The sequence below is a fragment of the Suricata suricatta genome, chromosome 5 (assembly GCF_006229205.1).
Source record: "Suricata suricatta isolate VVHF042 chromosome 5, meerkat_22Aug2017_6uvM2_HiC, whole genome shotgun sequence".
NCBI classification, from domain to species: Eukaryota; Metazoa; Chordata; class Mammalia; order Carnivora; family Herpestidae; genus Suricata; species Suricata suricatta.
The window spans coordinates 79,740,280-79,756,969 of record NC_043704.1 but is presented as its reverse complement, the minus strand read 5'-3'; the positions used below and the strand labels follow the sequence as shown (position 1 = coordinate 79,756,969).

General features: G+C 46.8%; 1 protein-coding gene across 2 annotated transcripts in view; it reads right to left on the bottom strand.

Annotated features, from left to right (window-relative positions):
• Positions 1-16,690, bottom strand: part of MASP1 (mannan binding lectin serine peptidase 1) — a 59,860-nt gene that overhangs the window by 3,630 nt on the left and 39,540 nt on the right. The window contains exons 9-13 of one of the 2 annotated variants that reach the window (XM_029939657.1): positions 15,626-15,763; positions 14,743-14,817; positions 4,316-4,453; positions 2,773-2,886; positions 1,369-1,554 (exon numbers count right to left, since the gene is read on the bottom strand). In XM_029939657.1, coding sequence (XP_029795517.1) covers positions 1,369-1,554; positions 2,773-2,886; positions 4,316-4,453; positions 14,743-14,817; positions 15,626-15,763 — 651 coding nt within the window. Of the gene's footprint in view, positions 1-1,368; positions 1,555-2,772; positions 2,887-4,315; positions 4,454-8,266; positions 10,762-14,742; positions 14,818-15,625; positions 15,764-16,690 lie in introns of those variants that run through there. The other variant, XM_029939656.1, reaches the window with a different exon arrangement.

Genomic DNA, 16,690 nt, shown 5'->3' with positions numbered 1-16,690 from the left:
CCCCCCCCCCCCCCCCCGCCTTCCCCCCCCCCCACCCCCGCTGAGCCTTGGCTTCCCTGTCTGTAAAACAAAATGAATTGGCTGGACTTGGTATTCTCTAAAACCTCTCCCAGCCCTGATATCCTAGAAGTCTATGAAGTTGGCAAATGTCGGGACAATGTGGAAATGGGTGGAGCACTGATAGAGCAATCATTTCTTCATTTGCAAAAGAGTCTGGGTACTGAAAACAGTGTTGGGTGTTAAGTGGGAGAATCTGGCTTCTGGTCCCAGCTATGCCTCTTACAAGCTGTAGGTTGAGTAAAGGCACTTTACCCTGCTAGGCCTTGGTTTTCTTGTCTGGAAAATGGGACTACAATACCACCTCACAAGGCTTTTGGAAGTAGCAAATACATTAATAAAAGTAGAGCAACTGGTACATGGTAGGCACGTGGCATCTGATAAAGCAGAGTCATCCTCATGCCTGTGCTGTTGGCTCGGCTCAGTTCAGCCATGTTTTATAACTTGATCAAACTGAGGAAGGAAGGTTGGCTATGATGTGGCACTACTGAATTTAGAACAAGATGAAAAGGAAACCAGTGTGGATGAGTGTATGATTTCACTTGAATATCACAGCACCCTATGGAGTATTATCCTAAAGTGTTATCCAACGTTTTCTCAAGGTCACCCAGTTGGGAAATGTCAGGATGGGGTTTTGAATCTGTGCAGTGATGAAACCATTGTCTCTCAGGCCCAAATTTCCTCTTTACTCTGCTTTGTGATGCTGCAGATAAGGCTCTAAAATGGGAGTTGTGCTTTGTTGAGGGGGAGGGGTCCTGAAAATAGGGGGCATTTCCAGGAAGCCTTGCTGTCACTGACGGCATTGCCTTCGCCTCGGGGGGGGGGGGGGGCTGGCCCGGGCTATTTCCTCAGCACCTCAGCCCAGGGCTTTCTCCTCAGGCTTCTGAGTCCCTTTTCCAAGTTTCTAGGTCCTGTGACTCCCCTCTCCCCACTTTGTTCCCCCAGCTCCAGGAGAGGTGGGTTCTTCCTGTGGGCACTACCTGTGTTATTTAGTATTAGCATCCCCCTTTACTGACCTAGTCCTCCAATGCCCTGTATTAAATTCTCTCTCTTGCAATAAATAGTCTGGTTTCTGTTTTCTCATCTGGACCCTGACTGATAGAGTACTTACAGTACTGGTCAATTCTGCCTATGTACTGTGTCCTGCCTTGGAGCTGGCTCTTACTTAGCTGTTTTAGGGGAGGCAGCAGAGGGAGCACGCAGACACGGTCAACTGGCTCGGCTGGCACCAGAGCCTCCCCAGGGCTGGAGAAGTCCCTGTGAAGGCACCTGCTGCTCTACAGAGGCAGGATCAAGGGTGGGGCAGAGTACCTTCCTGCGGGGGCCCCTTGGGCAGACAGATGGGCATCACATAGTCATTCAGCACTGGACTGTCCAACAGCTCCACCAGAGCCACGTCATTCTCAAATGTGTTGGGGTCATACAGGGGATGGAGGAGGAAGCGCTTGACCCCGAGATGCTGTTCGTTCTTGTCTGACTGGCGCCTCCAATGCTTACCTGGGCAAAAGAAGACCCATGAAGCATAGGGGTAATGGAGACATAGAGGGTAAGATCACACCTTGTCGCCTGTCATCCCCTGTCCCATCCAACCTGTTTTCAGCCTTAATCCTTTTGCTGCCTCTCAGCTGTCCCCTACTTGACCTTCTGCAAGGTCATGGGCTCCTACCTCTGGCTTTCTTCTTGAGCTGATCCCATTGCCTTATGATCCTCATTCTGATGATCATTACCACATGTTCAAGCCATATAATCACCCTGCAGGGAGTTAGATGTTCCCTCCTCTATGAAGCCTCCCTGATTTTTGAGTTATAGTCTTCAGTTAGAAGTCTCTTTCTTGGGAATTCCAGTGGTACCTCATCTGTTCCCCTTCTATAGGACTTACTGCTTCCTATCCTATACTGGAGGTCTCTGTGCTCATCTTCATACTAGGCTGTAAGTTCCTTGGAGGCAGAGACTGGGTTCTTAGATCCTGGGGTAGTGTCAGTAGGTAACTATGTGCTGAACTGAACTGAATCAGCTGGTGGTCTAAATTTTATTTTTTTAAATAGTTTATTGTCAAATTGGTTTCCATACAACACCCAGTGCTCTTCCCCATAAATGCCCTCCACCATCACCACCACCTCTTTTCCCCCCTCCTCCTTTCCCTTCAACTCTCAATTCATTTTCAGCATTCAATAGTCTCTCAAGTTTTGCATCCCTCTCTCTCCCCAACTCTCTTTCCCTCTTCCCGTCCCCCTGGTCCTCCATTAGGTTTCTCCTGTTTTCCTGTTAGACCTATGAGTGCAAACAGATGGTATCTGTCCTTCTCTGCCTGACTTATTTCGCTTAGCATGACACCCTCGAGGTCTATCCACTTTCCTACAAATGGCCATATTTCATTCTTTCTCATTGCCATTAGATTTTATAAAAGAGGGTAAACTTGGATCATCTGTGTAAGACCTTATTGACACCATGGATTCATAAGGGCCTGAAGCGTCTTTAGAAAATATCTAGACCAGACTCTTTATTTTACTATTATAAAAACTGAGGCCTAAACTTTATGACTTGCTCATGGTCTCATTACCTAACATCATAGCCTTGGTCTTGGACTCATGCCCCTGGACTCCAGTTCTAGCTCATTCTTCATTCCAGGTGTCCTGCCTTGATGAGTGAGTGAGTGGACACAGCCCGTGCCCAGAACCACTGTTGGCTTCAGGAGTTAGTCTGCCCCTCACTCACCCAGGATGATTTTGAAGTCAGAAGGGCTGATCAGGTCTGTGGCAGGTAGGGATGGGTATTCTGGATCAAGAGGCTGGTGGAGGCAGTGAGCCGCGGTCACAATCCAGCTGGAGCCTGAGAACAGAATTGTACATATGTACTGCCCTGGACTGCCTTCTCCTGCCATCTATTGCCTTGAGCTGAGAGTCTTCAGTTTACTTCAGGCTTTCCCCTCTCCATTGCATTTCACAGCCTGAAGTCAGACACTCATTTGACCCTAATCTGAAGATGAGGATTTAACTCTGTGATTTCGTCTTCCTATTCTAACCAAGAGACCAAGACTGAACATCTTCAATGAGATTTTCAGGCTCCTTAAACTTACTGGCTTGGTGAGCTCCAGAGAGCCCAAGGTGGGTCCACAGAAAGCCTTGTGCTTACTGGTTACCCTTCAGGTCTTGTAGTTCCTGAACCAGCAGAATCAGCCTCATCTGGGAACTTCTTAGAAATGCAGACTCTCAGACTCAACCTCAAATTTACTGAAATAGAGCCTTTATTCAGTAGCAAAATATGGGGATTTTAACAAGATCTTCAAGTAATTGCTATACATATTAAAGTTTGAAAAGCACTAATCTAGCATGGACCTGTCTTCACCTGACTGTACTGTCAGGGAGGTGAGTCAGTGAGAGGTGAGGGCGGCCACCTGGGAGCTGCCCAGGCAGATGTAGACCCATCCAGGCCTTCTGATCTCTCAGAGATCAGGCCAGGAGCTGGCCAGGGACTCTAAGTTGCTATTCATTTTTCCTATGATGTCAGAGCTGGAATGGATCTTTGGTAATCTGGACCAAACTGCAGCAGGAAGAGTCTCCAACCATTTATTTCCCACCCTCACTCCCCTTCCCATCCACATTCACTACATTGTAAAATCCTGACAATCTTATTTCCTGATGCTTTTGAATTTGCCTTATTTCTATCCCTTGTCCCCTGCCCTTATGCTGAGGTTAATGACTTCCCTCCCTACAATTACAGTGGCTATCTTGCTGAAGTCTGGGCTTCTGGATTCACTCTTCTTTCAATCCATGCTGCCCCTGGAGAGAACTTTCCAGAACATCCTGATAAATCTGCAGCAGCCTTCGGGATAGATCTAAATTCCTAAATATGGCCCTCAGGGCCTTTGTAAATATGCTTTCCCTGACTTCTCCAGGGTGAGTTTACTAGTTCTCCCTGGTCCCTGAACCCTGGTCACCATGCCTTTGAGCTGCACATATGTGCCTCGTAATTCATGTTTGAGGGTCTGACTCCTTGACTTAGTCCTTCCCAGTGCCAGAGACTGACCAGGACTTTATGGGTGTTTGTTGACTGAAGGAGCAACCTAGAGCAGGAACACATGTCTCCTAGCTCCAGTTAAGGTCTCTTCCTATCACATTGTCCTTCTGGGTCCTGCTACTAGTGTGAACAGTGATTCTCAATGAAGAAATCTTGATCAGTCTCTAGAATGAAGGTTGGCTCCCTTCACTTTCAGCCATTCCCCAGTCCCGGGTCCCCTGCCCTTTTCATATCTCCTTACCTAGAAGGGAGCCCCCACAGAAGGGCTGCTCAGTCCAGTGTGACAGCATGGCAATCCAGGGGGTGGTGCCCTTCTGGGCTGGGCGTCCATTGAAGATCCTAGCCATTAGCTTCCTGGAGAACTTGGGGAGTCCACACACTGCAGTCAAAGGAAGGAGGGACAGATCACACTCTGGGCTTCATCTTGCTCTTTGTCAGAGGTATGAGCTCATCATCCTCTCTTGGGAACATCTATTATTTTTTATTTCCTAGAATTTGTTGCTCTTTAAGTAACAGCACCCCAGTTTTCCCTTTGGGTTCTACTCTTCTCCTATTCTTAGTCCATTATGTCCTGAGGAATGATCTTACCTCAGATGTAGGAATGTGACCCAAACCTAACGAATTAAATCCTCTCATCCTCTGGAGACAAGGATTTCTCAGAGATGGGAATGTAATGCTGGCCAGCCCAAAGTAAGCCAGCCTTGGGAATTAGCTAAGTGTATTAGAAAAAGAGAAGGACGTTCTCCACTGGGGTTGCTAAGCTGCTGGTTATAAGCCAAGATCTACCAATGATCACTTCATGGGGAGTCTTCAAAGAATGATGCTACTAATAGAAAAAAGTGGGTCTAAATGATGAGGGATGAAGGAAGAGAGAGATTATATCCTGATATTTGAACTCCTTGATCTAACCTTACCTGAAACCTCATGATTTGTACTTTTTAGCTGTGTGAGACTATAACTCTCTCTCTCCCTCCCTCTCTCCCCCCCCCTTTCTCTCTCCTAAGCTGTTTGTACTGGGTTTCTTTTACATGAATGAAAGAGTCCTGACTAATAAAAAACTTTCATGCTCTATCCACAAGGATCTCTTCTCAGAGAAGCCCTTTCTCAGGGCCTTGGGGGTTGAAGACTCCTCCAAGTGTCTCCCTGCTTCATATTGTTTCTACTGACTCGGATTCACAGACACAGACACAGCACCTTATGGCTGAACAGCCCTTGGAGACCATCTAGTCTGTCCCTCTTATCATTCATCTAAGGAAACTGAGACTTTAAGAAGGAAATTAACTTGCAAAGAGCTACCTATGAATTAGTAGAAAGACTCTAATCTAGGTCTCCTGACTTCAGAGCTTTCCCCACCCTAGCCAGCACCACTAAGTCTTAGGATATGATTTCCTAGAGCTCTCATACCCTAAATTCCAGGTAGCCATTTGTTTCTTTGTAACTGTCACCAGGCCACTGAGTAGGGCTGGGGAAATCCCAGGTGGGTGTGGTTTAACCTTGACTACATCTTCAGAAGCTTCCAGTAGCTTCATTCTACATGCCCTTGTCTAATGTCCCAGGCTAATGCCCGGTCCCCATTCTCAGCAGAATCTCAGAGCCCACTGTGTGGTAACTCCCCCAAACACTTTCTCTCCATATTCCCCCATTTATAAGACTTCTTCTTTTCAGAACTAATTCTGGACTCTGGATCTTCTCACTTCCACACTCTTGGGGACCTGGCTTGGTGGATTCTCACCCCTCTCCGATATCTTGAATCTCTTCTTTGCCTACACCTCCAAAACATGGCCAAGTTCTATCCTAAAATCACACTTCCACTTTCCTGGTCTCATTTATTCTATAGTCTCTTTTCCTCCTTCCATAGCCAAACTTATGGAAAGAGGAAGTCTCCACATCCTTTCCTCTCCTTTGGCGGTGTATTTGGAAGAAGAATGTGCCAGGCTGTGCATACACTTGGAAATACAGTGGCTATTTGGACATTTAATAGATCCACAACCATATATGGAGGTAGAATGGCTCTTGACCCATACATGGGACTGCAACAAACATATCTACATGTGTAAGAAAATAGGATTTGAAATTTTCTCTCATATATTCCTTATCTCCAGGAATTCCCCTTGCCCTCTGGCCCCTTAACTATTAAAGCTGGAGCATCCATTGTTTTAGGTGAGGCTGGATAAACTCTGACTTTTGAAAGAGGAAGACAAAAACCAAGAGTAAGTTGGAAGTGCAAACTTTCATTTGAAGAGTCAAGAATTGTGGTTAAAGATCTGTAGGTTTCAAGGAACCCAAACCCAGAGAACAAAGCATATAATCATATAATTTTTACTATGAGTCATAGGGAAAGGCAGATGTAAGGATAGTCTCCTGCCTCGAGAGAGATAAAACCTAGGACAAGTCTGGAGAAAGAGAGAGGGGAAATGAGGGAGGGAGAGAGGGAGGAAGGAAAGAGACAAAGAGACAGAGATGAAGAGAAGAGAGGAAGAGGAGGAGGAGGAGGAGGAAGAAAGGGAGAAGAAGGAGAGTTGGAGACTTTAAACACAGCAGGGGGCCTGCTTCCTGGATCTACTCAGAGTGGACAGTAAAGGCTGGGTCCTTGTCCCTGGGGAATGTGCTGCCTGGAAGCTATCTTTCAACCTGACCTGTGACATTGGAACTGTTGACTACTGTACCCCTCTTGATACTCCTTCCTTGGCTTCTGAAGCACTTTTCTTCTGGTGTTTCTGACCCGTCTTTTGGGTCTCTTTCTTGGAGTTTCTCTTCTCTCCATGCCTTCCATGTTGGGGCATCCTTGATCAGTCCTTGGTCCATTCTTATGGACATTTCCAGTAGGGTAGATAATACCTGTCTCCTGTGGCATCCTACCATCTATACTATACCCTGATGGATTTCAAATTAGTATCTCTGACCTGCCTTGACTTCTTAGCGATTCCTTTCTTGCTTATTCTTTCCTTACCTCCCAGCCAGATTGCCTATGACCTTCTCCCCCCTGATAGTTCAGATGTCTGTTAATGTCTGCATAGATTGCATCCTAAAGCTGGTAAAAAAAAATCACCAGGAGAAGAAGAAAGTATTGTGACTCCTCCATGCCATGTCACAGGGTGCTTTCCTTGTAACCTCATGATACCTCAGTGTCTTGATATGTCACAACATAATGTCCTAATATTTGAAGGATAGTAAAAATCTGAAACACAGTAGAACACCAACACAGTATAGTCCTTGAGACCAGCTACATATAAAATGTTAAGCATAATTTAGGATTCTTTTAGTTCTCAGTAGTGTAAAAAACATGGTATTTTCATTATGATACAGACCCCAAAGGCAAACCATGAGCGCATCCATGGAGAGCCCTTACTAGCAGGTTAGCTGTGCCCCCTTCCTCACTAGCCCCATGCCTGCACTAGTTCACACTAAGCCTATACACTGAGCCCTGCTGAATACACTACTTGGATGTTTTAAACTCCCCAGCTCCCACATCTGCACTGGCTTAGCCATAGGTCTGGTGGGTTTTCACCTTTTTCTCCAGCACCTTTCCCCTCTCCCCACTTCCCACACTCTGTTGCCCACCCTCAGAATTCTCTGAGGGTGAGACCTAGGAATCTGTATTTCTAAGGTGATTCTGATATACTCCCAATTAGAGAGTCACTGGTTACAGGACACAGTGCAACCATGGTATGGCCTTTAAGACTCCTTCCACCTTTCCTGATTCCCTGATGTGCCTGCTCCACTCAGGCAAGTGTACCTGCTTGGTCTTCATCCACATTGGCTCTTCTCTCCTGTCTCCTGGTGTGTTCTCTGCAGCCTGTCTACAAAGCTTTCCAAATCCCCTTCGGCCCTGTGACTCTCCTGCCTTTAAGTGCCCGCAGTGCTGTGATCATGACTCTTCTCATGATACTTCAGTGCTTTCACATGTGTGAGACCAGGATGCACGTGACCCTGTCTTATAAGCTAGTCTGAGCTCTTTGAAGTCAAGGACTTAAATGACAGGTGCTTCAGTGAAGGCACATGAAGCCTGGGGAGGGGACACACGTTCATAATCAACTCCAATCCTCATTTTACCCTTTTTTGGAGGATGTCCAGATGACAAAAGTTGTACCTTTTCTGTAATGGGAGAGATAGTAGCTTAATGAGGGGCCAGTCCCCTTCAAAAGTTCAAAATACACAAACATCAACAATAACCAAACCTCAGAACAAAGGCTGTTGATTATCCACAGAGGGTTTATTTCCACTTTAGACCCATGACAGGAGAAACAGAGCACAGAGGCACCTTGCAGAGTAGTGAAGCTTGTGGTATGAAATATACAAAATACAGCATTCTCTACATGCACTGTTCACAGACATAGGAGTGTGCTTTCATGAACAGATTGGACAAGTAGACACTTCCCAATGCCCTCTTGGAATTCTTCTCAGAGACTTCTCAGCCAACTTTCTCTGATGGAGAATTCCCAGAAGAGCAAGCTCTGGGGAAGAGGAACACAATAAGCCCTGTGAGAGCCAGGGAAAGGCTGCTGGCAATCAGAAGACTGAGTGCTAGCGCTAGAAGGTCCCTGAGAGGGCTCTAATGTCTTCTTCTTATAGATGAGGAAACTGAGGCCCAGAAAGGGAAAGTAACTTGTGAGGAGTTATACAGCCAGTTGGGGGCAGAGCTGGGGTTGGGACCTAATACTCTTGGCTGTCTCTTCTCTTTCTTCCATGCCTTTCATGGGCAAGTCTCTGCTTCCCGTGACTCGGGATCCTGGAAACTGGAGGAGTGGATCTCTCTGAACATCCATGCCAGGTGGGCTCTCTGAAGAGCTCAGGTTGTGGGCACACTGGGCAGCATGGTGGGATCAGGTCACTCCTAATGTCCTGAGCCCACTGTCCTTCCATTTTCTTGCCCAGAAGCACAACGGGACACAGTGTGGGCCGTCTCTTTTTCTAAACAATCCAGTTGGGTCACTATGCCTGGGGCTAGGGCTCAGGTAGCCCTTTTAGATAATACACCTCAAAGGTGGAAGCTTGCTTCATCCTTGTCTGGAGCGGCAGGTGTGGACACCCATGTTGTCAGCTGATATTGGAGAGTAACATATATGTCTGAATGTGTGTTCAGAGTTGACAATAAAAATTTATCAGGGATGGGGAGACTCCCAATGATATTCTCCTCCTCCTAATCATCACAAAACCTTCCCAGCTTTCTCTTTGTCCTTTGAAATTCCTTTAATAGAGAACACAGTCCTATGGCTTGGACTACAAGAAGATTTTGGGAGAGAAACTTAAGGAACAAAAGTACCTCAAGGTCTCACACTAGGAGACAGGGCCTCAGAGGTCTGATCCTTGTCTTTTAAAACCCTAGAAGAGACTAGATTAATCTGTGCCAAGAGCTGATCAGGGAAAATATATGGACTCAGCATTCAGCTCAACATAAGGAAAGATTTTCTAACCGTCTGGTCCCAGCTCAGGCACACAAACAGTGGGACCTGTTTGATAAGTGACTAGGAGTGCATAAGGCCACTGGTGTTAAGCGCTCCCAGAGAGGAGTACTGGGATTGGCCAGAGGTCTAGTCTCCCTCATTGTACTGCTGGGGAGAGTGAGGCCTGCAGAGGGAAAGGGGCTCGCTCAGGGCCATGAACCCTGGCCTCTTGTGTATAGCCTTTTCCTATACCACACTGCTGGCTGGCTCTCAGGGCCCCAGGACTGTCTTGGGAGGATGAGAACAGCGCGTTCCATTCCATTTGGCCTGGTGAGTAATGTGGAGTGTGCTGTTGGAAGTGTGTGTGCAGACTCACCGGGCTGGGTTGGGGCAGGCAGGCCCTGAGGAAGTAAGTCAGCTCACCGTTCTACCTGGAGCTCCCCCAGGCCTTGTGGGGAGCCCATCTGCTCCCACAACCAGTCCACATAGTTGGAGACCTTTGTGTACACTCCATAGACCTGCTTGCTGCCACATTCTTCAGGGCCTCCCCAGGACACCAGGCCTTGGGCCACCCAGCGCTGTGTCAAGTCATCCAGAATGACAAAGGCCCCACCGCTGTCTCCAAGGCACGTGTCTTTTCCACCCTCATAGTAGCCAGCACAGAACATGTTCTCCGTGACACTGTAGTTACCTGACCTCGATTCATAGCTTGTTTTGCACTCAGCATGTGGTACCACAGGTAACTTGACATACTGCAGGACATCAGACAAGGTCCGTGTACCACTGCTAATGATTTCATCCACTGTCACATTAGGATTGGAGATGCCCCAACCAGCTACCAGGCCCAGCATATGGGGCTCCGGGCCTTCGGGCTCAGGGCTTGGCAGGCAGATAGGCATGACGTGGGGTCCCAGGGGCACAGGCTCCTGCAGTTGCACCAGAGCTATGTCATGGTTGTAGTTCTGGATATTGAAGTCTGGGTGGAGCACAACTTGTGCAGCTGAGCTATTGACAGCCCCTGATTTGTCCCGCACATCATGTAGGCCCAGGTAGACGGTGACATGCTCCTTGGAAACTGGTATCACTGTGTTGTCCCTTCGCTGGGAGCGCAGCACATGGGCTGCTGTGAGGATCCAGGACTCAGAAAGCAGGGCACCACTGCCAAACCACTTGTCGTTTGGCACCCTTGAGGTGTCCTCCACTACTATCAGGGCTTGCCATGGAAAGAGGCCAGGCTCGGCATTCCGACCTCCAATGATTCTCTTGACCAGGTTTGGCAGAGAGCGGGAGGGCTGACCACACACTGTAAGGAGAAGGAGGGAATGGAAACAAGACACAGAGATTGGTCAGGTCAGACACATGAAAAGAGCCACTGAAAGAAATTTGCATCTTATTCATTGTAGATTATGCCACCATGGGACCCCATGCTACATTAGGGGGTCATACTAGCCTGGGAGAGTTCTGTACAGGTGTCATCTTTCTAGTCTTAAGTCTTTCTAGTCTGTCCTGTGTGTGGTCAGGCCCTTCTGGAGCGAGTGCCATTGATGGGCCAGACCATTTCATGTGTGGGCCTTCACCATCCTGAACCATTTCCAGCCAACATCACTTTTGGCCTGGATCAGTTCATATCCCAGAAGCGGCTCCTGCTGTCGGTACTTAGAAAACTTCTGAAAACCATAGGTCAAGGGCTTTGAGAGATGGAAGGAAACTAAAAGACTGTCTAGTGGGTCACAGCAGACACTGGACTGGGAGCCAAGATACCTGGGGCCTTGATCCAGCTTTTCTCTCTTACGTCCTGTGTGATTCAGAGTAAGTAAAATTGTCTCTCTGGACTTTAATTTTTGATTTGCTAAATGAAACAGTTGGCCAATATGATCTCCATGGATTTTTCAAATTCCACATTCACTCAATTTTTATTTCATTTTCCCTGGCTATCCCCATTTTATAGGTGAGTAAAACTCTCCAGAGGTTAAGCAATTAGCCCAAGACACATGGCTATTAAGTTAGCAGGGGAATTAACTAGATTCTAAGATCATTGTATTGTCCTATACCCCACAGGTGCCTCATTACATATACAGATCATGGTCATGGGCTCTGTAACTTTTTCTTCTTTGGCTAAACAACTCATGCTGTGAATGCATGCCCAGGGCATCCAAGGTTAGGGGAAGGTGGCATAATCTACAAGCAATGATGCATGGGCTCTGCTTTGAGCCACCCATCATTGCACCCAGGAACCATGTAGTACCTTCAAGGGAAGAAGAAAGGTCTGATCAAACTTGGTTCCACTGAGTTGTACCCTGAGCATGCACATGCACCACCAGCCTCCTGCAGCCAAATGTCTTTGGCCCATGAGCAGAGAGGGTCTTCAGTACCAGGCTCCTGATGGCTAAGAAAAAACTCACATGGGCCTTTCCAGCAGGCCTAAAAGGCTTGGGAGGTAAGCTTGGTGTGAGTGTGGGCTTCCTCCTGGTTGCAAATGGCCAGGCTACATGGTTCTGGATACTTTCAACAATTCTTTAAAGACCAAGGAATATTTGTGTTTTCTTGGCAACTTTGGGAGGTCAGACTTTCAGCAACCTAATGCTTTTCAGATGCTCTTCTTCCTGATGCCAAAAGCTTCTGACATGATCCTTGGGCATCCTGTCATTCACATCAGGCCAGATGTGAGCTGGCCTTTGCTAACTCTTTGTGGCCTGATCTTTCAGAGTTGAAGGCCAGATTCTCGATTACAAGCAGCAGCCTACAAGATGACATATCAAGGCAATCTGTGACTGGCCCTGCACAACTCACTTAGTGCCAAAAGGCCCTCATCTGGTAAGGACATGCCTGTGGCTGAGTTCATGCTTACTACAAAGCCAGCTCTGAATGATGCCTTTCTTTAATGTCAGAGCTGGGGAAGCTTGGAGAACCACTAATTTACAGATGGAGAAAGAGAGGTTCAGAGAAGGCAAGTGACATACTCAAAGTCATTAGTGACAGAGCCAGAAGTAGAGCCTGTTTCTTCTAACTCTTGCTTCATTTTCTGCACTAAAACTGTTTTTTCATCTTGATGTGCTTTTGTCCTTTCAAGAGGTTGAATGATGCAACAGGCCTTGAGAGAGCTCACTGAACTGGGGCCTTCTTTTTGGCGGCTACCATTCTCCATCCCATCTTTTCTGGAACAAAGGAATCTTCTTGAAAAACTAAAGCTTCAGCTGTGCTGAAGCCAGATTTGGGCTCTAGAGCACTAAAGGTACTGAGAGCAGGCCCTTAAAACAAAAATATAATATTCTACAATTCTGGGTCCATGAGGATGCACGAAACATAATCAGAGTCAAGAATGGCTCAACTTTGCTTGTGTTGATAGCAAAATTCTTGGCTTCATCTTCCAGCTCTGCCCTAATTCTGAGGATAGCCTTGGATAAATCAGTGCTTCTCATTGATCCTCAGTTTTCTCACATGTGAAATGAAGGACAAATAGTATTTGCTTAATAAGATTCCTTGGAAAGGTGGATATTATGATGCTAAATAAAATGGATTTCTTTTTTCTGGCTTGGTTCTGGGTTCAATTTTGGTGTTTTAGGAGGAACGGATTTTGAAACCTCTGGCATGGCTCAGTGGTGAACCACAGTTTATCCCAATACCAGCTGTTAAAAAGAATTTCATGACTCATTGTATCCAAGATGCTTTGTGTAAATATAGAGGATGATGACCATGAAGGGTCATAGAATGTTATGGATCACTTGGTCCTACTCCTTCACTTCTGAGGTATGGAATCTTAGCTCCAGAGATTACTTACCAAAGATCACAATAAGAAAACAACAGCACCAGGACTAGGACCCAAGCCCCTCACTCCCAGCTCAATGCCTCTTCCCCTTCCAGAGGTTACAATATGGCTTTCCAGGATGGAATCCACCTGCAATGTTTTTTCTTTCAGCCCACATAGTATTTTAGCAAAATGGGGATTTGGCTTTCCAGTTTGCCACAGATCCACCATTCTCCATCTTCTCTGAAGGTTCACCTTGGGTGTACTCTGTGCCCTTGAATGTGCTCCTGGCTAAGTGTGAATGAGATGATGGGGATCAGCAGAGTATCAGTGGGTTGACCTTTCCTCCATTACACCTCCTCCAACTTTTTTCTTGAGCAAAAAGCCACCCCCCCCCCCAAGTGAAGTCTTCCTAACCAGTCCTGACTCCTCTACTCTCAGACTATCACATGCAGTTCATTCCTCCTTCTGCAGGATCTCATAGCAAATGTGATGACAAACATTAAATGCTAACATTTTCTTAGGTTCCTAAGGATAATGATAGACAACTCCATAGTCTTTCCATTTTAACATCTAAATCTAACATTTGGAAGCCTACTGAGTGGATATTGAGGGTTACTAAAATGTACCATTCAGATAATACACTGTCTCAGCTGACCTGACACTCCAATTCAGTAAAATACAAATGCCACATATTTACCTATACTGCAAATCTCCTGCTGTTCTAGCAAATATGCTGGTGGGGTCAGCATCACTCCTCAGTGCTGTCCTCCTCAGTGCTGTCCCAAATGGCTGTATCTTTCAATTAATTCTGCCTGATTAATTAAATAAATTCTGCTATTCTTGCTTTTATTAAAATTATATGGTTCTGTGCCATGACTAGTGAATTTTTTTTTTGGTGTGGATTATTTGTTTCACCCTACAGTGTGCATTTGAGGCTACAGTTTTCTAGAAAGTTGATTTGAATATATGCATGCACTATGATTGCAATGCAAATCACCTATACTTTAATGCTAATGCAAATATCCACAAAATGTCTCCCAAATCTCTATGCACAGTGACACTTTTCATTACCACAAAATTCTTTTTCATTTTAGAGTGGGGTCAGTAGGTGAACCATGGGGCTGCAGTGGTCAGTAAGACGAACACTCATTGCTCTTTGGAGGAACTTCTTACTCTGTCCTATAGTTATTAGTTATTTTTTCTATGTTGCTCATTTTCCCTACCACACAGTGCGTACTTGAGGACAAGGTGCCCACCTTCTTGATTTTCCTGGTGCACAGCAGGTGCACACACAAGCTGTTGGAGGGAAAGGTTGGTGGGAATGTAGCAGAACTGTAGAGAGAGGAGACAGGAAGGCTCTTAGTGTGATAGCAGAGGCTGAATGTAGAGGCTAGATGGTTTGCCAAGACCTGATCTTGAGTCTCTGAGGATAGGTCATAACAATGAATCAAAGCATCATGTTCCCCATCCCCTCTCCATCAATAGCCAGAGCACCTTGGATGGGACATGGAAGCAGAGGACTTGAGGGTCAGGTACCTGGCAGGCATGTGGGCTGGCTTCTCCCCAGTACTTCATTCATCCAAACTCCTTGGGCAGAACAAGTATATATACCTGGAAGAGTGAACATAGATGGGAGCAGAGGGAGAGAATGGTTGATTTGTAGTACATGGAAAATAGATCTGGATTCTTGATTCTTCTACAGTAGACCATTGCAAGTGATCTCTCTGATGCCTTTCTCTTTAGGCTAGTCCTCTCTGTACCCTGAAGGAGCTTTCTAAAATGAGAATCTATGCTTTCCCTCTGCTCAAAATCACCAATGGCTCCCCATTGCCCTCACAAATGAACAGCATGCTCTTCAGCATATAGTCCAAAGCTCTGTACAATCTGACTCTTGTCTGTCTGGGGCTGCTCCCTCCCCCTGATCCAGCCCAGCCCCTGGCGGGTACTTCCTACTCCTCAGTCAGCAGGTCTTCACTCTGTCAGTTCCTGTGGCACAGTTGTCTGCCCTCCTTTCCTCACTTAATAAATTCATTAATAAACCAAGTCGTGTCCACCATCTCATCTGAGTCTTACATTAGCTCCGCGAGTTCCATTTTTGAAAAGTGAGGAGTTGGAAGCTTAGCGAATTTTCTAGTACCAGTCTGTGGCAGAGGCAGAACTGACTGGCTTTGCCATCTCCCTGAAGGTTCCTTCTCTGCTGGGGGCTCTGAGTGTGCATGTGAGGGTTTTGGGGTGCCATGTGACCTAACTTCTGGGATGTCAGCCTGAGGCAGGGAGAGGTGAGGCATGCCCCCAGGTGTTTCTCCTTCCAACTCCTCCCAAACTTCGGCCAGTAGACCGGCTGTCTCACCCCCCAGCCCAACCCTGAGACCCAAATGGTATGAGGTGGGAATGGGCTGGTTTAGCATGGAGGGCTCACCTGTGATATTGTGGAGCATCTTGTAGTAGGGCTGCTGGCAGGAGTATCGGATCTCAGATTTGTATGTGGTAAGCTTGTTCCTGGTAGAGAAGGTGATTTGCCCATGTTTCAGCTCTGCTGGGGCTCCACAGTCTGCAACTGAGAGAAGAGAGTTGCACCCCTTAATTGCCCTGTGTTCTTCCCTTGGGGCCATATGATGGGTCTGTCTCATGCAGATGTGCAGGTTATGTACTGCACACAATTGCAGAGAGCAACATTCTGGTCTATGAGAATGGTACCCTTGAGCTTATACAGGGCCTTTGTAGTCATGAATGGCTCTGCTTTGGGGTCTCTCCCATCTACTGTGGCACTACTGTGTGGCCAACTCACCTGGCTTCATGTCAACTCCAGGGCAGGGGCAGGGCTGCTGAGATATGCAGACCCAAGTCTCTTCCCCACATAGTCCTTTCTTTGACTTCCAGATCTATTGTGCAATCCTCCTACTCTCTCCTGCCCAAGCACGAAGCCTGTAGCTCAGTGAAGAAACTCTGGCTGACACGAACCAAGGAATCTTCAGTTCTTCCAGACCTGATCACAAGCTGAGCAAGAGCAGTTAATGTGCTCACACTGGTGCTCGGCATAAAAAACCAAAAACAATCAGAAAGAAAGCAGCTCCTGCATGAACACACAGCCCCACCCTGCTGGCTTTCTGTGAGCATCTTGGCCACAGAAGGTGGGAGGTGGGCCCGCATAGATTAAGTTTGAACTGTTCACCTGCTTATGTTCTCCAATTGTTGGGGGCTGGATGTTGGGCCTCACTATAGGATGCCTGCTCCTCACAGGTGGTCTTAGGGGGCTGCCAGCACAGAGTCTAGTACAAGGCTGTCAGAAGCCAAGTCATGGGCTGAGGACCCAATTTTTCAGGGTCACTTCAGGGGCCTCCTCAAGGGGGTGGTGCTCATTTCTAAGGGCATCTTCATTTTAGGGCTAACAGCCTATGCCAGAGTTGAAGAATCACAGAAAAATCAAAGAGCTTTGCAGTTGGTAAGGAACTCGAACATGGACAATCCAGAATATATCTACTTT